Here is a 23,193-nt window from a genome sequence, read left to right as displayed (position 1 = left end):
AATGACGTCGTTTCGAGTAAACTCTGGATGTCGCCACTTCAGGACACTTGGATTGCAGCGGACGAGCAGTATGGAGGAATATTACAAAGTTTTTGTGTAGTTTTATGGACCTTTTCCTTTCTCACCAGACTTCTCATCAGCATGTGGATGAGTCGATAATGACTGAATTTTGTTTTAGAGTGAACTATTCCTTTAAACATCTGCAGCAGTGGACCATTTTTCTGTGTAATGAGCACTTATATTTTAATACATTACTGACATTTTGCTAATCATACTTACACAATTTTACTAAAGTAAGGATTTGAATGCAGGACTTTTCCTTGAGGAAGAATATTTTCACAGTGTGGTTTTCCAGTATTCCTACTTTTACTTGAATAAAGGATCTGTATAGTTCTCCCCCACTGCATGTCATTGCTGTTCTACTGGCATAAGGTACATGAAAACGATTTGTCACTGGTGCACCACTGACTCAAACTCCGTCCCATCAGCATGTGTCACTTCTCGACTGGCATTTCCCACTTGTGACTTAAGTATGTTGCGGCAGGGTGCCTTATACAAATGGCATGTTTTTGTGCTGTACTCTTCTCCACTCCACTTTTCACCAGCAGGTAGTGTTAAAATGTTTATAAAATTAATATTATACTGGGATAGAAATATTCATTGTTTTATTACGTTAATCTTTTTTTTTCTTTACTTTTTTCTTTATATTATAATTATTCAACAGCTGTCACTGATGTGATTTTATTTTTTCTGGTAGATTTAAAAGCAATAGTTATCCCATAGTTGTTGTAGTTTACTTCAGACACTGGGTATATACTTTTGCTGACATAGTCTGTATTATCAATGAGGTTTTATTTTGAAGGTCCTGACCTAAAGACTTGGGTTAACAAGGACAGCCCAACCTCTTCCCAGACCCCTCTCACTGAGCAGTGTAGCCTGTGAGTCTCCACCATTTAATTACTGCTCTTACAATGAAGCCGGATTTAAATCTTCTTTTTTTCATTTTAACTACTGTTGAGGTCACTCTCCCTCTGGAATATTGCCCAACTCATTGCCAGTGTGACTGGGACATATACAGTGCGTCATGTTTTGGAGCTAAGTACATGCCTGTTTTCCATTCTAGCACACAGGAGGTGTAAGTAACATTTTTTTTTAACACTGAATTCATCTTGTTACTCTTCATTGTATTAATACTGAAAAGTCCCAAGACACGTTATTTCTGTTTCAGGTGGCTTGTTGGGACAAACCTTCCTTTTATTCCACAGAATGCCTTTGCCAACTTGGCCAACATTTCTCGCATGTAAGATTCTCCTTTTTTTCCCCCTAGCAAACCATGACTGGCAGACAAGACAATGTCACTTACCAAGTAAAAATCTGGCTCAATCTGGCAGAGAATGCATTCAGAATTCTGACCAAGGCTGCACAAGCCATTGCTTTTCTGATAATAGAAAACCTTCATTTGTCAGTCAACATAATGGTAGTCTTGACATATTTTAGACAATAAAAAAAAAAAGAAAAACTACTTTGCAGAAACAAAAAGCCTCCTGTGTACATTTGCACAGGCCTGCTATCTCTTGCAATACATTTTCTGTCTGCTTCAGAATAAAATATCTGATTATAATAATCTAACATGGCAAAAAACTGATATACCTTGTGAAAAGCTCAGTTACCGTAATATGAAGATCAGCATTTCCTCTACATAAGGTTGTTCATTCACACATGACCAAGACACATAGATATACATAGGATTAATAACCTTGTTAATTGTGAATGCTGATTAAGCAATCACACTTGATTTTATTGCTTTTAATGGTGATTCAGGATTCACTGTCTGTGGTCTTTATAATTAGGATTCTGACTTATTCTTCTCTTGTTCAGTTTTTGCTTCACTACTATTTCAGCATACTTTCAGCTACAGGAATCATTCAAATGTCCAAATGTTCAGTTTTTTAAAGATTTCTGCTTGTATTCTAATACTACAGCCTTTACTTCAACTACCCTTGCAACTATTGCTTCTGCTTCTATTGCTTCTGCTACTACAACTTGGCTACTGCTACTACTAATACTACTACGATTACTGCTACTAATACTACAAGAACTGCTACTACTGCTAGTCCCTACAACCTTTATCATAACCATTGACAGCTTTTAAAAGAATTGCATTTCTGTGTTTTCAGTGAAGCAGTGTAGCACTACTATTATTAGTCGAGCAACGATATTTCAAATCCTCAGATATTTTTTATTTGATTATTGATTACACGTGAAGCAGTTCCTAATGGGTCCATCATTATTAAGCTATTTTCAACAATAGCAATAGTATGATGTTTGTGCTTAATGAGAGCTGCACAATGCTGATTTCCAACTAATTTCCATTGTCAGTATTAGACCTGCAAGAAATGTACATGTTTTAAGTTTTCTGTATATATTTATTCAAATGAAAGCTGTCATTCTGGAAAGAATTTCAAGGTCGCTGCTCATGCGGTCGACCGGTTAGCTCACAGAGTAGTTGATTTGTACGGTTTTGTATATTTTGTGTAATATTCGTTTCAAGTGTTTTCGTTCGTCTCTGGACGTACATGTTGTCTGCCACGCTAGACATCAGCCAACTGGTTTAACGGCATCTGGCTGCCTTTTTTTCTCTTAATTTTAAACTTCCAAATGAACCGCTGGCTCTCTGGTTGCTGTATCTACTGCTGGATTACTACACGCTGCCTGGAAAATTACATTGATCTCAGCATGGACACCCGGGGCCTTTCTGGACTCTGTTTTTTCTGCTTTTCTGGCTATCTGTGGAGGTTATCTCAGCTGACTACAGCCATCTCAATTTTCGGGCCGCGAGTCACCTACAACAGAGACTTTCAGCTGTGGCTCGCTTCACATCACCCCCATCAAGGCATTACCATAGACACGTTGCCTGAGGAAATACAAAGGGACCCCTCTTCGGAAAAAGGGGACTCAAATAACAAATATCAAATAAAAAAAAGGTAACCAGGAGGGGAAAGAAAAAGAGTGGAATTAGGGCCAGACTTAAGAGGGAGAAATGTAAACACCAGGCACTCCCCTCAGTCATCCTCGCTAACATGCGCTTGTTGCCTCACAAAACAGACAAGCTGCAAAGCCAACATCAACCCCATGCATGAATACAGGACTGCCTCCATTCTTGCATTTACGGAGAAGTGGTTAAAAAACACCGATGGTGATGACATGTTGCACACTGATGGCTTCACCCCCCCGCCCCCCCCTATAAGGCTTGACCGAGACGTGGAGCTCACCGGGAAACAACATGGCGGCGGTATGTGTGTCTCTATGTAAACACACGCTGGTGTTCAACGGTCATTGTCAGAGAGGAGTTGTGCAACACTGACATCGAGCTTCTGGCCGTCTCCCTCAGCCCTTTCTACCTTCCCAGAGAGTTCCCACAGCTGTTTTTCATCATGGTTTACATTCACCCCAGAGCAAACGCTTCCACTGCCATAGACCACATAAAGAAAACTGTAAACAAACTGGAACTCACATCCCCTGACTCTCCCAAATTCATCCTGGGAGACTTCAACCAACTGCAGCTAACAAGTCACTGACAGGATTTCACCTATATGTCGCCTGCACCACCCGCTTGGGGAAGACTCTGGATAAATGCTATGGATCCATTCCAGATGCATATAGATCAGTTGCTCATCCCCCCCTTGGCCTTGCTGACCACAACACCGTCCTGCTGGCACCAGCCTACACCCTGGTCATTAGGAGGACAGAGAAGGTGACCAAACACATCAAGGAGTGGACCAACGACAGCATTGCAAATCTGCAGGGATGCTTTGAGTCCACAGATTGTGTATTTCTCTTCTCCATCTCTTCATGTATGTTTGATGGTCTGCTTTGCTTGTCTCAGAGGTGAGACCAAACAGGAGATCAATAGATAACCTTGGCGACCTTCCGAATAGAACGTGAAAAGGGCAGAAACCTGATACTTAGCGTCATATGCAGTTATATGCATAGATCAACTTGTTCAAGGATTCTTTCCAGTTGTCTTCTGATTGTAGATAAGTGTCTTAAACATTTGTAACAATGTTCTGTTGAAGTGTTGGACTTGTCCATTTCCTTGCTGGTGATAGGGTGTCGCTCGTGAAGTGCAACACAATTATTTTTCAGCTGAGCAAAGAGCTAGTTCTCGAATTCACCAACTTGACCGTGGTGTATCTGTGCTTGCAGTCCAAACTTAAGGGCATAATCATTGAATATTCAATCAGCGGCTGTTTTGGCAGACTTGGAGGTGGTGGCACAAGCCTGCGCCATTACATTTGTCCAGGTGGGGAAGCACTGGACAGACCCGAGGTGAGCTGGAGGCTTGAGTCTCAAGAGCTTGGGTTGTCGCTGCCACACAATCTGGTGCCAGTTCTTCAGTACACTCTCCCATCATCTCCTCAATTCTCACAAGCATTCATGACTGTCGGCATCCACATTTTCTTTGCCTGGACGATGTCGGATAGTAAAATGAAAGTCTGCAAGTTCCGCAACCCATCTGCATCTGGTTGCATTGAGCTTGGCACTTGATAGGACATATGTGAGAGGACTATTATCACTGAATACAGTGAAAGTAGGCGCATAATACAAGTAATTTCGGAATTTTATGTGATTGCCCACTTTAAAACGAGAACTTCCAATTTTCCTGAGTGGATATGTTGTCGGTATAGAACAGCCCTGAGACCTTGGTTTGAGGCTTCTGTGTGGAGGATGAATGACTGTGAAAAATCCCAAAGAACCCAAGGACTGGTGGCTCAACCAGACAATCTATTAGCCATTCTAGGATGCGATGATGTTCCTCATTCCACATAATCCGTTTGTGTAAAGGCACTCCTTTGCCCTTCCCTGTAACCCGTCTTATGTTTCTCATGTGTTGTGGCACACTGTTGTCTTCTGCTGTCCCTTTCAGCAAGCTGTCAAGTGGCCCTGCAATACGGGAGAAATACTGTATGTACTGCCTGTAGTAGCTGAACAAGCACACGATAGCTCTTAGCTCTCCTACATTGCTTGGCATCTTGTCTTTCAAAATTCTCACAGTGATGGTGTCAGCGGGATTAATTTTGCTTCCTTCGGCTGAAGCAATTCTTCCCAGGTAGCTGATCTCATGCTTAAATAGTTCACATTTGCTGGGCTTTAACTTGATCCCGTACTTTCTTAGCAGCAGGAGAACTTTTCTGACATGGTTTACATGATCCCTGAATGATTGGCTGTACACCAGTGTATCATCCAGATGTTGCCTCACACATCTTCCAAGCACTCCTCCATACACCGTTGAAAGGCGGCAGGTGTGTTCATCAGCCCGAATGGAAGCCTTATCCATTCATACAGGCCCCATGGAGTCACAAATGCAGTCAAGGGTTGGCCGTTCTCATCCATAAATCCCTGATGGTGGGCTTTTCCTTGATCTAACAAAGAAAACCAGGAATTTCCACCAAGACTAACAAGGATGTCCTGCACTCGGGGGATCGGCTGTCTGTCAGGGTGGGTCTTTCTGTTTAGTTCTTGGTAATCTATACAGTGTTGAAGGCTTCCATCCTTCTTCCTCACACAAACCACCAGCAAGGCATAAGATGAGTTGGATTTCTTCACCCGTTCCTGTGCAATAAGATTGTGCAGATCTCTCATCTCAGACTTTCATCTCTTTATATAGTGGCTTCGGCACAGACAGGTAGGTGCGCGCTACAGGTTCCATATCCTTAAGCGATTTTCTCAACTTCAGTTTCTCAGTACATATGATGTCATTGTCCAATTTGGAAAAAGAAAAGCATTCATAGCAAAGCATGTCCTGTACCACTGCTCTTTCAGGCCCACTCAGATGACTTGATTGGCGGGTTCCATGGAGCATCAGTAACTTGCTCACTCGCTGCACTCACCTGGCTCACAGACACTTGAGGGGGATGATCAGATTTCTCTAGAACAGTAGCTGGATACACAGCCTGAATCTGCTTCAAGGTACCCACTACTTTCTGACAGCTCTATATTGGATCAGTGGGTTTTTGCACATCGAGAACAATGTAAAGCGAAACACCACTTCTGAGCTGTACCAAATTCTCACAGAAAGGATTTATGTCAGGCTCAAAGAGAAGCGTAGTGTCTTTCTTGGGAGGCTGTGTCTGCACCTTACAGTCAGTTTGAACAGAGGTGTGTTTTGGCACAGTGACTTTCTCTTTTGTGGTTTTCACAACATAGTCACATGACTGTTCGGTTGTCACCAGGTCAATGAAGACTGTAACATTTTCCTTGTCAAGGCTGGGGAAAGCTGCTCTTAATCCCCCATGCAACTGCTCTTCCCTTGTTGCCTCCAACTGTTACCTTGGTTTTTGCTATTTGCTCTATGACATTATAGCCTAAGATGGGCTGTGAAAGGCTTCTGCCATTCATCACTAGCATGGGGAAAACAAGTTCTTTGGGGTCAGGTCCCTCTGCAGCTAATTCGAAAGTGACCTCAATGATTTGAATGACCTCAATGAATGATTTTAATGACCTTTTATTGTCTTATGAGCTAATATAAAATCAGTCTATCACACTGAAGCAGGTGCAAGAAAGCGGCAGCAGCTGTCAGCAATCAACGTCTTCAAGAATTGCACATTGTAGTTCCTTTTTCTTCCTTGTTCCCCCACATTTTTCATCCTGTCTTGCAATACCACTTCGTACCACAAGAGGCAATAGTTTATTAGCCACCATAGTTTCAGCTGGGAGATGTAAAAGTGATGGGGTTGCCACTTCTAGTAAACAAAATAATGTCGCAAAAACCGTACATGTTTGGACATTTAGCAAATGTAGTATATGTACTGTATGAAAAACAAAAATACCACTAATACCAGGATAGCAAAACACAGAACGATGATGTAATACCCTTCTACTCCAAAGAGAAAGTGTTTACTATTTCACTTACTCATGTTTTGTGATTTGATCCGGAAAACTTTCATAGAATGGTGAGCCCATTTCTGCACATGATTTTCACATTCTTTCAGCTCCTCTCTCTCTTATCTACCTTTAATATATTTGTGAATGTAGATTATTTTGAGGAGGTGACGCCACATTACAAACACATTTCTTTTGTTTGTGTGTCTTTTCAGATACATCTCTGATGATGATACTTTAAGATATCTTGAGAGGCATTCTTTCCACAACCTGTCCAGTGTCACACACATGTATGTAAACTCCAACCAACTTCATTGTGATAAGAATGAATCCCATGTATGCTGCCATGAATACACAGTGTAGTCTTTGTGTTGTCATGCTACCTCTGTCCTTCAGCAGTAGTACCACTATACTGGCCACAATACAATATAACATTAACAACTTAAGTGACAAACCTTTCTCTCTGCCATATACTGCTCAATCCAAGTAGAACATTTTACATAAGATAACCAGTCAGAACATTTTATGTAGATCCCAACTGCAGAGAATTAAACTACTGTGAATTGAGTTAAAATTATGAAACATTAAGTCAAGATTTTGATGTTTTGTGTAAAGATTATGAATAGTAAAGTGTGTGTGTGTGTGTGTGTGTGTGTGTGTGTGTGTGTGTGTGCATGTGTGCTTCCAATAGACAACTCACTGGTCTCAAAACACTGTCAAACATTGACCAAGAGGCATTTAAGGATCTACATAATTTGAAGTACCTGTAAGTCAAATTTATTTTCATTAAATTTCACAGACTAGCAGACCACAAATAGTACCTGACATGTGTGATGCAATGCTGACTGAGATTTGTTTCAATACAGTGGGATAACCAACACAGGTCTTACCTCCTTTCCTGGGCTCCAAAATATTCAGTCCAGCCAAGAGGATTTTATTTTGTACGTCACATTTAATTTTACCTAATTGCAATGACTATTGGTTGCTACAGTTGCTACACTGTATGCATTTTTAACTAATATTTCATATTCATTCCTTTTTGACAGGGAGATAGTAGATAATATCTTCATACAAGTAATTCCTGCTAATTCTTTCACTGGCATATCTGAGAATTCACTGACCATGTAAGTAACAATTAGTTAAATAATGGCTTAAATGTAATGACTCAGACTGTCACTGACTCAAAGGCATTGAAATTACAATTTCTTTAATGTGTTTTTGATGTTTGTCGATTTCCCTTACAGCTTTACACTGGTGTGAATTGCTCTTTACAATTTAGAAGCCAACGTTAAGTTTAACTCTGCTTTCTTGGTGGTGGTTAATGATAGTGTGCTATGCTTTTGTTCTGACGGCTCATTATTTCAAAACTTCAACAATCCAAAAAATGTGAAAGGGTAGCACATCTCAAATTTCCATATCATGGACAACAAAATTCTATTTTTCTCTTTTGTTTATATATAGAAGTTAGTACACAGATGGAAGTTGGACCGAATTATTTAGGAAGCGATCAACTGTCTTATGCCATGGTTCAAAATACAGGGTCCAATAACAAGCATTTTGTTAAGTCTAATTCAAATCCTATAATATACATTTCATATATACATTATTTCACGAGACACTGCGATTGTTGATTCACTCATAAAAGACAATACAGGGACATAGATTACAAACAGTCCTAGCTTAAAAAGTGTCTGAAGTTGAAGTCATCTTCTGTTTGGATTCATAGTGTTGAGTATAAATATCCAAAACATTTCTCTCTGGGCCAGTTTCATTCTCTGGGTATTTTGACATTCTAAATCCCACAAATTTTAATGAAGTGGGTCAGTCGTGATTTGCTTTATAAATGTCTGAGCAGTTGTGTTTAATCCTAAAAAACTGGCCAACTAGGATATTATCCTTAAGATGCTTTGGATGATTACTAGCAGAATGCTATATTGAATTACATTACATATCCTTTCAGTAGATACAGTAGAAGTGTGAATGGCTCCAGTTTCCAGTTAAGACTGATGATGACTTCAGCTTCAACACAACTTCAACAAGCTAGGACATGTTTACTGTATAGTCTTAATAGTGAATCAATTACAGGGTACGAGGCAATTCATTCATCATTATAAAACACAGGGTTGCATAACGAAATTAAGTTGTGAAATATCCTTTATGCTACACAAATGACAGAACATACAGTATATACAGTTATTTATATACAGATATAGACACGTAGTGCATCCTTTGAATCTGAGTCAGGGTGTACTGTATGTCAGAAGCAATATGAGGGTGATGATAATGTGGTCGGTATCTTCATATCAGAAGTTTGACATCAACTTTGACTGCATGTGAGCACCAAGCATCGGTTCATCGGCTCAGAACAAAGTCTGCCCATCCAGTTTAACAGCTTGATCCAAGATGTTGTGGAGGAGTCAGGACTCTGTGAGCACAACAGGCTCTGATTTCATGGATTTTTTGCCAGGCTGAGACCCATTTTGTCCATTTTCCTTTCCTGCAACCAGACATTAGCCAGAAGCAGCCTTAAACCATCTGGATTTGCATGGCTCTTATTCCATTTCTTTTCCTCCCTGGGGTGGTCCAGCCGGTCAGCTTGGATGGTCCAAAGACGTCCAAAAATAACACTTTCTTCTCCAATGATGATGACAGTATTTCTGCCATAGGCAGTATGTGTTTCAGCAATAAAGACGAAAAAAAAAACTAGCATCACTATTACTATTAGTTTTGTAATGCTTCCTATTGTATATAATGATACTTCAGTCAGATTTAACAACATGCTTGTGATTGGTCCCTGTATGTTGAGCCCTAGGAAAAGAATTGTGACTGATACCTAATTAGGTCCAACTCCCAGCTGCGTACTATCTCTACCTTGGTGTACAATACTAAATTGAACCTTATATTTCAAAAGCACTGATGAAGCGTAAACCTTCTTATCCAATTCAATCTTACTTTTAAAGTCCATGATTGTCGGTAGTCCATTACACAAAAGAGCTGAGTCACCCTCTACAAAGCTGGCTTTCGCTTTTTCCCTCTAGCATCGTTTAGACTCTTCAATTGTCTTTCACAGGCCATGAGCTGCCGCCTTGTAATCTGACATGTTTCTCATGGTTTCTCTGGAAGATCTTTATCTTGTCAGTTGGGATGATAGCTGGCAAACTGAAGTAGTAAAGTGCTACCTGTGTAAACTCACTGACATTAGCCACAACCATGGGAGACCTTAACATCTCCCAGTCAATCTCATTGAGAGCGTGGCTTCCGTTTAGTCAGACAAGCACTTAACACCAGGGAGTTCTCTTGGATTCTTTGTTTGTACTTTGGTAGGTAAATGGTTGCATGGTCTCATTTGCCTAATGCTGGTAAGGAGACAGCTTTTAAGCGCTCCATAAAATATGTGTTGTATTGATCTGGTGTATTTCCTCCTCTCGTGGAAAAGTGAACATATTGTTTGAATTCAGGTATAACTCGGGTGCGGTTTGCCTTGTTGAAATTGTTGGCCACAACTATAGCAGTGCTGTTGTTTGTGTTTGTGCTGACTTGTAGAAGGATATAGACTACTGTGATGATTACAGATGTGAATTGGTGAGGCAGGTAGTAGGGACAGACTCCGCCTTTGGACTTGCCTGGCTCCTCCATGTTGTCCATACGGACAGTAGAGAAGAAGTCCACTGGTAAAACCACATGGCCCAGTACGATAGGGGACAGCCATGGATGATAATAAAACAGATAATAATTAAATGGAAAATCTAAGTGATACATGATGGTGAATAATTTCATGTTTCGCTGAGTGATGTGACTGTATTCCAGGCAGCTAATTAATTAAAGAATATCATCTAGACCTGCTCTACTTGAATACTGTCATAACTTTTGTTGTGAATTGGTGCTATATAAATAAAACTGACTTGCCATCACTTCACTGAAAAGGTGAGAACAGCAATGCACGCACTGGGGCTGTGCGAGTGCTACCCCCCAAATGGTCAGTGAGCACAAAGTTTTATTCTCAAAAGCCAGGTGGCACCTTACAAGGGTAAACCAACATTGAGCCTGTTAGAGGGCGGAGCATGTATGACATAGAACTGAACTGAAGAAACCACAGCTATAGGTTTGGCACGGTCCTGGCTTCAACATCCCATCCTATACTCCATCAAATCAGCAGGAACATAATTCTCCTTTCTAAAATAAGCGCTGTACACTGCGTTTTTTGTTACAAATGCAGTAGTGCTCTCTATTCTCCTGCTGGGGAAACTGTGGATTCGATGTCTTTACAGGCTGGTGTTAAACGCAGTATTTCATGATGAAAAATGGTGGGATGTAAGGTATAACCACAGAAAAAAGAAAGATTAGAAAAGTTGAATCTTGTAGATTCACCACCACCTGCTACAAACAATGTGCAGATGCAGACTTGGGGACATTAATACCCAGCATGTTACATGCAATGTGTGTAATTTGAAGATCATTTAAGATTGTTTTAAGACTGTTGGAACTGCCCCTTTTTCCTATTTCTGACCCTATGTCTTGTAAAACATATTACATTCTGCACTCGGGGCGCTGTGTCTCAAGAGGCACAGCATGTTGTTTAATAGAATTGAAAGATGGTGGTTCTATCCCCGACTTTGGCTGCATGTTGAAGTGTCCTTGGACATGATACTGAACCCAAAATTGCTCCTGGCTGTTTCATCAGTGTGTAAGTGGATGTGTAAATGGTTGTGGTTAGAAAGCTAGTTAGTTCCATTCGATTACTTATGTTTTAGCTGTCTGGCCAAAGCTTGTGCTTCATTTAAACTGTAATTGTTTTAAAAAAATTTAAAGTTGTGATAAGTGAAATAGAATTATTTGAGGCTGTGACTTGGAGTGGGTCTCCTACAGGGTTGGTGGTTCAATCCCCACCTTCACATATTGAAGTTCCCTTAGGCAAGACAGCCAAATTTCTACCGATGGTCAGGCCAGTGTGGTAGTTTGCTGCCATTGGTAAATGAGCTTGTGTATGAATGAGTGGCAAACACCTTATAAAGCACAATATAAATGAAGGCATTTAACATTAATTGGTAAATGTATTGATCTATTGTGTTTTCTTTTTATATTTTATTAAAAACTTTGAGTTTGTAAATAATTATGATTGTAATCATAATTAATATGATACAAACAACACAATAGCTTTCTAAACTTTTTCGTCTCCATTTATTATGAAATTATCATTATAAGTACAGTAATAGTATGGTTTACTTTAAAATGCATATGGATTTGCAATACAATTGATGTTTTTTTAATTCCATTTATTTTTCATTCACTTTTTTTCTTTTTTCCCCACTTTATTAGCATGCTGAATAGCAATGGCGTGAAAGAGATCCAGCGCTATGCCTTCAATGGGAGCAGCCTAGAGGAAGTGTATGCCATCTGAATTATTGAAGTGGAAGGAAAAAAAAGCTGAAAGTGATAACACAGGATGGAACTCGCTAATATTTTTACTACATAAAACTTATGGGGTTTTATTTGGTCTACATCATTGTTGTTGTTGTTATAATATTACTCTACCTTCATGTACAAAACCATACAGACAACTTTATTATCCCAGTTAGTGCAATTTGTGTGGAGCAGGTTGTTGTACACAAAACTCAGTAACATACAAACAAACAATAAATGTTACAAGGGAGCTAAATGGGTTCTCCTTTCTTCAGGTATCTTCACAGGAATGTGCATTTGGAGCGAATTGATGAGTTTGCATTTTATGGCGTGATTCACGGCCCAACTCACTTGTGAGTGTTTTTCTTATATAAAATAATATTCTTACAATAAATACATTTATTTTGCAACACATGCTGAGGTTGGATACAGAAACAGCCTCAGCTTTGTGTCCAAATGAAGTAATGTAAATTGTTTTTTGTCTTTACAGGGACCTCTCAGAAACCCAAGTTACCTCTTTGCCCTCAATAGGCATGGATACAATTGAAAAGCTCCAAGCAGAAAACACTTGGGCCCTCAAAGCACTGCCACCCTTTCAAGCTTTTCTCCATTTACAAAGTGCTGAATTGACCTTCCCAAGCCATTGCTGTGGTCTGAAAATGTTGAAAAGATGGAGAGGGTAGGTAAGGTATTTGAAGTGTTTAGAAATATTTTCCCATTGCAGGTTCTTTTGTGTATTTGTCCTTTACATACCAAACTACCCTTAGGCCCACAGTATACAGTATGTATAGGGGTACTCACAATAGATGGGCCAGTCTAGTGTGATTTTAATAAAGCTCAGTGAGATTTTTAGGTTTGTACTGCTTTTATATTTAAACATTACTGTGCAAGAAATGTTGAGCATTGATCAGTTGGGGTTATTTTACAGACAATGTTTTGATCCTCAGACAACCTCAGGTAAAATTCATATTGGCAGGAGCCCCATGACCATAGACTATATGTAAACATAGACTAGAAAATAAACACTAGCCTATGTACCAGTGGGCGCCAGCAGCATCTTCAGGCAACCAAACGGTCAATAAGGATGGACAGAATACTGAAAATCTATACAATTACTCCCATTCATGTCACGACACCACTGTTGTTCGATTCATCTGCTCCTTCAAGTGGCAGCCAGTTTGTTGCACAAGTTAATATTGCTAACACAAGCTAACAAACATTGAAGTTGCTCACACTAGCTAATGTTATTGTCACTAATACTAGCCAGCTAATGCTATCTATGCACGTGTCCTGTCTTACTGATTTTAATAATAATAATAATATTCCAGCAAGCCTGCACGACAAACTCCTAAAGATGGGCTTGAACAGGTCCATGTGTAACTGGACAGCTGTAGCTGAGGCGGTAGAGCAGGTTATCCAGATCGCTGGTTTGATTCCCCAGCTCCCCTGGCTTCATGTCAAAGTATCATTGAGCAGGCTACCAAACTCCAAAATGCTCCTGATGAGGAGGTCGGCACCTTGTATGGCAGCCGCTACCATCAGTGTATTTAAGTGTGTGTGAATGGGTGAATGTGACAGGTTTGTAAGGCACTTTAAGCAGTCAGTAGACTAGATGGCTTTAGCAACTTTGACATTTTGACCCGTAGGTCACAAGTAGTTAAAATCAACAAGTTATCAAAGTCAGTGCCCCTTACCATTTGTACTCCCCCGGGTCACTTCTACTGTACTGACTGTATACTAGTGATTGTATCTCTCATTTTGACTCAGAATCTTAAAATGTATGATGACACCACAGTGATTGGTCTTATCTATCGTAATGATGAAACAGCTTACAGAGCAGAAATTACCACACTGGTTGAGTGGTGTGTCTCATAACAACTTAACCCTAAACATCTCTAAAACCAAGGAGATGGTTGTGGATCCCTGTGGACAAAAACATGATACAACAGTGTGCCATAATCTGTCGTAGGGGACTTCACATACTCACAAAAGCCAAGCTGCTAACTGAGTTTACAACCCTGTGGTCTGAGATTCCACTAGGTCGATGTTGAAGTCTCCCAACACAGCTGTTAGGATCCCTTTCTTCAGTGATCATAGTAAGGCTTGAAGCTGGTCATAGTGAACTGCAAGATTTGCTGTTGGTGGCTTGTAAATGGTACACTGACCTGTTTTGTGTTTTTTGAGACTCACAGCTGTGTGATCCAGGCTCCCAATAGTGGCACCGTGTCCCTTTGGCTTGAGTTTAGATGTCACTATTGTCGCAACAGCACCTCCTCTCCCACTTGCAGGTGGACAGTCAGACAGTCAGACTCAGTCAAAGTATGTGAAATTGTTGAGTATTTTCTCTCTAACAAGAAGTTGTTGGCTTTTCTTCAAAAACGTTTCAACACAGCAAATAACATCACAAGGCTGCAGATTAGAATCACATTTCAGATACTCTTACTTGATATTGAGTGACCTTGAGATCTGCAAGTGCTGGTGAAGAGGTCTGATACCAACTGATATTGGGCAATTGCGGAGCATATCCATTTCTTTCATTATGGAAGGGTTGACGTGAATCACTGTCTCATCAAATCATCTCGATGACATGACTCTTTCCAACTCCTCCAGCTTGGCTACATAAGACTCTATCAACTGGTGTTGGTTCACCATGTTTTCAGGAGATTATCATGTTTTTGTGATGAAACTTCATCCATTTGCTATTCATTTGTTTCATCTGTTGATTTAAATTTGACGCAACATTTTCATTCAAGTTTTGTTGTATAGGGGACTTCCTGTTGACGCTCAACTGCGATGCATGCTTAGCAGCAAAGTAACCTAAACTCCCCAATCCAATCTGCAGTAAAAGAAGCAGTAAACAGCATCTTCATTTCACAGTCCACTGTGCTACGTCAAATTCAACATACCGCAGCTAATGTGGATGCATCAGGCAAAGATATTGAGGTCACACACAAGGCAGTTCCTAGCAACTCTGCTAAGTTTGACACACTACGGGCTACAATGACAGCTAGCAAACAAAAAGCAAAGGACCTTTAATTTTTAAGTGGGGGAACTCACTACAAAGATCATTCAGATGGAAGACAGGTCAAATGTGAAACTGGTCCAGCTGAAGGAGGCCTGAAGGGTCCAACACAATTGGTTTCCTCAGCACAAATTTGCCGAATTGAATACCTTCATTGTGGAATCCGCTTAGAAAGAGCTCACAGACTTTACAGTTACTACTGAACAGGACACTTAAAAGGGTACAGTGATTTTCAAACTGCTGGACTACTCAGACCATTAGGCAATTTTGATAGGAGCCAGGGCTCAGCCCGTTAAATACGACGGTCAGAGCTTCCTGTTTTTCCCTGGCTACAGCAGAGAAACGCATTGCATGTGCCACTGAAACGAGTAGTGCATGTTACATGCAAAACTTGTGTGTTCTATCGTCTATATATCATTACTGTACATGACTTGTTTGGAGGACAGACACAAGAGCTCGACAGACAACTGCATGCCAGTTTATATCCAGACTTTCTCATCTTTCCCCCTGCAACCGTACCCAGTACAAGGTTCCTACTTCTGTCTTTCACCTAATACTACACTAAAAACCTGGCGGTTTGCTTTTTTGAATGTAGTTCTGTTGTTAAGTTCTCTGCTTATCTGTGTTAGATGTATTGTGCGACCAGTTACTCTTAAGCGACATACTCTTGGTATTTTTATTTACTTATTTACTTTTTCTGTAAAGTGAACATGTAATTATTTTGTGTTTTCTGCATACATCTGTTTAAATGACTGACCCAAATATTTGATCCGGAACGTTTGTGGTCTGAACTCACCAATTAAGCACACTCTGTGCTTGTAATTTCTATGCCGCAGACGAACCTCTATTGCCTTGACACACCTGATGGTGACAGATATAAATTGGTTTCAAAACACACTACAAAGTCATAGCCCACTCATGTACATCAATTAAAGCAAGGGGTGTACTAATAGGAAACTACAACTTGTTGTTCTGGAAAAATGGCAATGATACGGAAGCCCTGAAAATTTTTTCTATGGTTCTATTAAAAAATATGTTGTGAAGTGTGAAACCCAGTGGAAAAAAAACAAACAAAAAAATCAACAGGAAAGTAAGGCTCAATTGTGTTTACTTTTGGAATACGCATTTCTTCCACAAGAGGCTGCACACGAATATTGTAATTATTGTGGAGACTGGGGAAACTGGCGACACAGAGGCGGTAAATTAAAGGCAGATTGTAGAAATTAAACATGAGAGGCATCATTTTACAAAGTTTAATTATAGAGCCACGTTGTCATCAACATTCAAACCAGCAGTGTCACTTGCGTACTTGCATTTCCATATTTACACTTGTAGTGAAGTGTAATAATTCATTCAATAAATATGGATATATTACTCTCTGTTGTGGTCCTGATTCACTATTAACTGTAGAGACCCATTGATGAGAAGGCTGATAGTACACAGTATTCAACCCGTGACACTAAACGCAGATTAGCGCCAGTATGACCCACCAAAAGAAAGACATGGAAGCCATGTTACATTACCTGTTAACACACCATAGATGCATCTTGTGCTTAGGGTGAAGAGAGAATGAAAACTCCCCTGGAAAAACATGGATGCTTTTCATCTTATTTAGGACATGACTAGTCATGCACTTCAGCCTATTGTGGTCAAAATGCGTATTACAGAAACAAACACTTGGAAAAATAAGTCTTACTTTCATCTTGAAAAAACATTTTTTTACTGGGTTTCACACAGAAAAAAAATGTTCTTGTGGAAAAAAAAACATTTTTTTTTTTTTTTTAGAACTTAGGAAATAGATCACCAGAAATAAATAAATCTCATTTGCCCCTCAGGGCTTCTGTACAATGATGATGGCAGATTTCTCTATGTGCTTAATAATCCGAAACTTATACTAGCCTGTCTACGCTCCATATGTATTTGATGAAAACGTTTTGCCCTTCATTAGTATGACTTGTAGTGGCTGCCTGAGTAGAATACTGGCCCTTTGGTTAAAACAAAATGATTCAAAAGCGGTAATAAAAGCTATCCGTGCAACGGAGGGCTATGTTTTTACAGCAGTGCAATTATTGATGTGTCAGAAAATTCTACAGCAGTCTCTACAATGGAATGTCCAGTAAATATAGAAAGCTGCTCCTTGTTTCTTCAAAAGGTCACTTTGGACCAATTAAACAGCACAGAATTCAAGATTCAAATTTTTTTTATCGTCCATTAATGCAGGGAATAATTGAAATGTGTCTTTCACTTTTGAATGGCTCATAAAATATATAGAGTACATATAAGAACATCAAATTCACCTAAAAATAACATTTTACAAGTAGTAACTTTATGTACAGTAGTAAAAAAGTTGAAACCACAGGAGAAGTTAAAAAAAAGATTAATCAATGGCAATAAAGATAAATACTTTGTCAGACATAAAGAGCTGTATGCTGGCTTAGCTCAGCAAGTCCTTAGGTTCTGCTTTATCTGTTTATGAGCTGTGCAATGGCAGCAGGAATAAATAAAAAATTTTAAAAGCACTTCTTTTTCACAGGGGATTCTGAACCTTCGCCCTGACGGCATCAGCTCAATAAAGCAATGGAGGGGTTAGAAAACCTTATTTCACTAGGAGAACTTGAAAAACACTCAAACTCTCCAGGGTGGAAGGGTAAAGATCTATTTGAATGATCAAGTTATACACTAATTTCACTGATTTTTGTGGAGATAAGAAGCCTCATGCAAGGTACTGGCCACTCGCTTGAAGTCAGTAATCAGGAAGCTAATCCATTTTGATCAAAAAAGGTTTCTGAAGGGGAGAGTAGCATCTGATAATGCTTTAGGGTTCTACATATTATTGACGTCGCAGACACTGTGCTAGATGACTGTGTTGTTTTCTCTCCAGATGCTCATAAGGCACCTGATAGGCAGGAATGGAGTTTTGGGCCTAATTTTATGTCTATGATACAAATGCTATATGGCCATGCAGCAGCATCAGTTCTCACAAGGACTTGTCAATGACAGGCCTATCAGTTACATTGGGGAACTAGACAGGGCTGTTCTTTCTCTCCTCTGCTCTTTCCCCTGTATTTAGAACCCTTGGCACAAGCTGTTAGAGAAAGCAAAACAATATCTCCCATTAGGATAGACAAATCAAGACACTATCTATCTTTATATGCTGATATTTGCCTTCTTTTTATATCTGATATATTGTAGTATCACTACCACAGATCCTTAAACTCTTTGATTCAGTCAGAGAGATGGCAGGATGTAAAATTAAGTGGACTAAATTTGCTCTTCTTCCACTGAATACAGCTGCAAAAAAATATCAGCTTGACTGCCGACATATCCGTTTGTACTTCCTTTACATACCTTGGCATAAGGATTTTTCCTAGCCTTTAAAAAATAATTAAAAACCAAATAAAAAATATGGATGACCTGAAAAGATGGCACTCTCTTTATGTTTATTTGCAGGGCATAGACAAATGTCAAAATGAATGTTTTGCCCCAGATTAATTTTCTGTTCTCCATTATCTATCTAGCACCACCAACCAATTTCATTACTTAGTCTTAGGTGTTCCACACCTTTACTTTCACTACTATGATTTTCAAATTAACTCATCATCATGTTTAGAGGAGCCTGGACTCTGAGGTCCTGTGGCTGGCTATAGAAGCAGCACACCTGAAACCACACTAACTAAAAGACTTACTGTACACAGGCATGGGCGCAGAAACACTAACTTTAGACATGGGAGCATCATAACCAGTTCTGTGGGCAGTTCAAGGTTGTTTTGTCAAACATCTCCACTGTAAAACAACCATCACTTTCCATCAGGTGAGCAGCCTTTTACGTGTTCCCCTTTGTGTACCCTTTCAGGGCTATTTTCAGTATTACTGGACTTTGTCTTGCCTGTTGGCACAAAGTCCACTTTAGCTCAGGCGAAGAGTCTGGGTGTCATCCTCAACAGCACATTATCTCTCGAAGCACACATTAACAGTGTTACTTTGTCTGCATACTTTCACCTTCGGAATATTAATTAAACAAACAGTCCCACCATTGTCATTCATTCTCTCATTACATCGTGTATTAACTTCTGTAACTCTATTCTCTTTCGTCTTCCCCTCAAGTGTCTTCATAAACTTCAACTGCTCCAGAACTCTGCAGCCCATGTAATTACTAGAACTGCCTCCATAAATCATATCATTCCAGTTCTTCAGCAGCCTCACTGGCCCCTGGTTAGATATTGTATTGATTATTAGATTATGCTTCTCACCTTTTAGGCCCTCAGTGACCTCGCTCCTCGGTATCTTTCTGAACTCCTAGATATAAACACACCTTCCAGCACTCTCAGATCCATCTCTGCCATCCAACTCACCACACCATCTGCCCACTTGACTACCATAGGGTCTAGAGCTTCAGCTGATCCACCCCACATATTTGGAACTCTCTCCCACAAGATATTAAGCAATATTGAGTCTCTCTCTACTTTCAAATAATCACGACTCAAAACACACCTTTTCAAAGTAGCATTGTCTGTCTGAATGTGACTATAGTGGTTAAACTCACTTTGACTTTGACACTTTGAATCTTCGTAAGTCCTATTGAGTTCAGCATAATAAGTGAACTTGGCTTAATTGCAGACACTGTCTTCCTTATCTTCAAACACTCTAAATGTGGTGAAGGTGCACTTTTAAATCAACCTTGTCATCTCTCCATGGCAAGTAAAGCATCAATAAACATTGGTGCTTCTCTTCACCCTCTGACTTTTCTTTGTGAAAGCTTATTACACAGTGTCGCTTTTATTTCTTCATGTGGCCTTAACAGCCTTTAATGACGGGAAGTAATATTGCTCACTTTGATCCCCATCATCTTCTGCACCACTAGCCTCATTGATCTCACTGCCCTCAAGCACATCCGAAATGTGATCAGTTCCATCATTTGCAACGTCATGGTACAAAACACGGGGAACATCAGATTTTCTTATTAGATCCTCTGACGAAATGTTATCAGGAACTCAAATCATGACTTCCAAAACCTCCTTCAACATACCTACCTTTGAATAGGCATCCTTCTCTATAATAACAAAATCTGCATCTTCAGATTCTCTTGATATGGCCCAGTTGTTCACAGATGAGGTAATATTTAAAGTTTTAATTGCATTAGATTAAGTATTACTTTACTATTATCTAAGGCCAGATCACCCCAAATCAAAAATACATATTTTCCCTCTTACCTGTACAGCTTTTTAGCCACTACACTTGCCAACTGTATCATCAAGTAATCGTGCATCTACTCACAGAGGCTGGTTAACTAAGCTAGCTAACATCACGGCTCAGCAGGGGACATCATCAATACTTTCTGTAGTGTGACATGCATGGGCCTCTTGTCCATGAGCAGTTGCATACTTCCCTCTGTGCATACCTCCCTCTTGGTAGGTGTAGATTGGTAGAGAGAAAAATGGTGCGTAGATGAAACTGTCCCAACCATGTCATGATCACTGAAAAAAGACATTGCTGTTTTCAATCTTTTTTTCACGTCCTTTTTTTTTTTTTGTCGGCACAAGCCAAGTGCCATATAGTTCCATTATATTTGTGAGAATGTACAGTAGATCTTTATGGCCTATAAGTTAGTCTCCAACTTACACCAAAACAAAAATCTAGATGGATAAAAAGCACTACAGGTAAGAGGAAAAAATTTTGATTTACGGGTTAACTTTCTCTTTAACTAGTTTGTCAGGGAGTTGCTGCTGGTGGCCTCTAAGCAGAGTAATTTTTTCATGGGCTTTATTCATATGTTAAAGATCAGAGCACTTACATGTTGTTAACAGAGTGACTACAAGTGATCAACAGTGTGGGTTCTTGTTTGTTTTTTTCTCGGCTGAGAGTTTTTGATCCTGTGCACCATACGTTTTTTTGTGTATAAGAACTTTGTAGTATAATATTTTTACATGCATCTAAATAAGTTAATTATCTGATTAATAATTCTTATCATTTGTGTTCAAGAGACTCTGAGGCAGTTATTTGCAACTTGACTCGGAGTGTTTTGGGAAAGCTGCGGGAATCCTCTTCAGTTCTCTCTCAGAGGTATCTGGGACACAGAATCTACCAACATCTGAAAGACAGCTTTGGGCTCCCAGTGGCCAGCAGCAACAACCACAATCACTACAACAACAAACCTATTTGCCCAACTCAACAGTCTCAAAATGAGAGTTTGTTTTATGCAGAGTTACAAACCAACTTTGCACTGTGTAATGAGCCTCACACAGATGGACTCGTGTGCACCCCTTTGCCAGATGCCCTGAACCCTTGTGAGGACATCATGAGTCAAGGCTTTCTGAGGGTTTTGGTCTGGGTGGTCAGTCTGTTAGCCATTTCAGCCAACCTACTGGTGATGTTCATCCTGCTCACGAGCCAACAGAAGTTGTCTGTTACCCGTTTCCTCATGGGAAACCTGGCGTTTGCAGACTTTTGTATGGGGATGTACTTACTGCTAATTGCATGTGTTGACCTCTACACACGCTCCCATTATTACCACTATGCTATTGCCTGGCAAACAGGAAGTGGCTGCAATTTAGCAGGGTCATTATCAGTGTTTGCTAGTGAGCTATCAGTGTACACATTAACTTTAATCAGCCTTCAGCGCTGGCATGCCATCTTCTATGCGATGAGGCCAGACAGGAAAATTAGGTTACGCCATGCAGCTGTGCTGATGCTTGTTGGCTGGTTGCTGTGTCTGATACTAGCACTGCTACCAGTGGTTGGTGTGAGCAGTTACCAGAGAGTAAGCATCTGCTTACCCATGGACACTGAGACATCTGCTGCTCGGGCCTATGTGGTCTTTGTCCTGATGGCTAATGTCACTGCTTTTATGGTGGTATGTTTATGTTACTTCCACATCTACTGTATGGTGCACAATCCCCAGCACCAGTCCAGCAGAAGTGATACCAGCATGGCGAAACGCATGGCTGTTCTCATTTTCACCAACTTTCTTTGTCTGGCTCCGATTTGCTTCTCAGGATTGTCTGCAGCTCTCCACCACCCATTGATGACTGTCACAGATTCCAAGGTTTGACTTCCTCTTGAGCATGAATTCAGTTTTTTTCCATTGTAAAAAAAGGCTCATCTATGTTTTTCTCCACAGGTGCTGCTGGTGCTTTTCTATCCTCTCAACTCTTGTGCTCACCCTTTTTTTTATGCTATCCTGACAAAGGCATTTCACAGAGACATCCTGATGTTGCTGAGCCGAATGGGGCTGTGTCAACAGCAAGCACACCTCTATCGAAGCCAGTACTTCTCCCCACATATACAAGGAGACAAAGTCTGCCCCACTGTCCAGCCCCCCAATCCCAACATGTACACATATGGGAATCAGCAGACTACATGATGCCCCAAAATTGGAAATTCTTCAAGAAAAGAGGCTCACTATCATCAGAGCATTGTATTAAGTTACTGCTATCATTAACCAAACATTTTCTTCTGCTGCAGTTCCACATTAAAAGCATTTAACTGGCAAAACAAAAGCTCGCTTTATTTTGATGCGGTCACACAAAATGCAATGGGCCGGATCTACTAAAGGTTTGCGTGTATTAAAACGTGTGCAAACTCCTTGCACACGCAAAAAAATGTACAAACTGATTTACTAACAGTGCGCAAAAGGGTTGCGTCTGTCAAAGGTGCAAAATAGTGCGTCTGCATTCAGTTAGTACGTTTGCAGCAATGAATATGCAACATGGGGCGTTTACACGTAATTGTGCGTGTTGTGGGTGGAGAAAATGTAAATATATTAATTTAGCACACGCAAAGTGATTTATCAAACCGGAAAGCAATTTTGCTCATAGAAACTGCGTCTATATTTACCACGTCTCAAAGGGAGGTGCAAACGGTTTGTATGCATAATTGCGCACACATGGCTG

At 40.1% G+C, this 23,193-nt stretch overlaps 1 protein-coding gene across 1 annotated transcript; it reads left to right on the top strand.

The window, feature by feature from the left end:
- Positions 1–971: 971 nt before the first annotated feature.
- LOC311274878 (thyrotropin receptor-like) lies at positions 972–22,664 on the top strand (the record flags this gene model as incomplete). Its single annotated transcript, XM_084382874.1, has 11 exons — positions 972–1,135; positions 1,229–1,300; positions 7,098–7,172; positions 7,574–7,648; positions 7,749–7,823; positions 7,929–8,006; positions 12,199–12,267; positions 12,558–12,635; positions 12,773–12,961; positions 21,284–22,346; positions 22,422–22,664. The coding sequence occupies 11 exons, from the start codon at positions 972–974 to the stop codon at positions 22,662–22,664; spliced, it is 2,181 nt and encodes a 726-aa protein (XP_084239000.1).
- Between the last annotated feature and the right edge of the window lie 529 nt (positions 22,665–23,193).

Source organism: Pagrus pagrus (assembly GCF_965226575.1).
Source record: "Pagrus pagrus genome assembly, chromosome: 19".
NCBI lineage: Eukaryota > Metazoa > Chordata > Actinopteri > Spariformes > Sparidae > Pagrus > Pagrus pagrus.
Note: the sequence above shows the minus strand (reverse complement) of the source record. Positions and strands in the feature narration are given on the sequence as shown.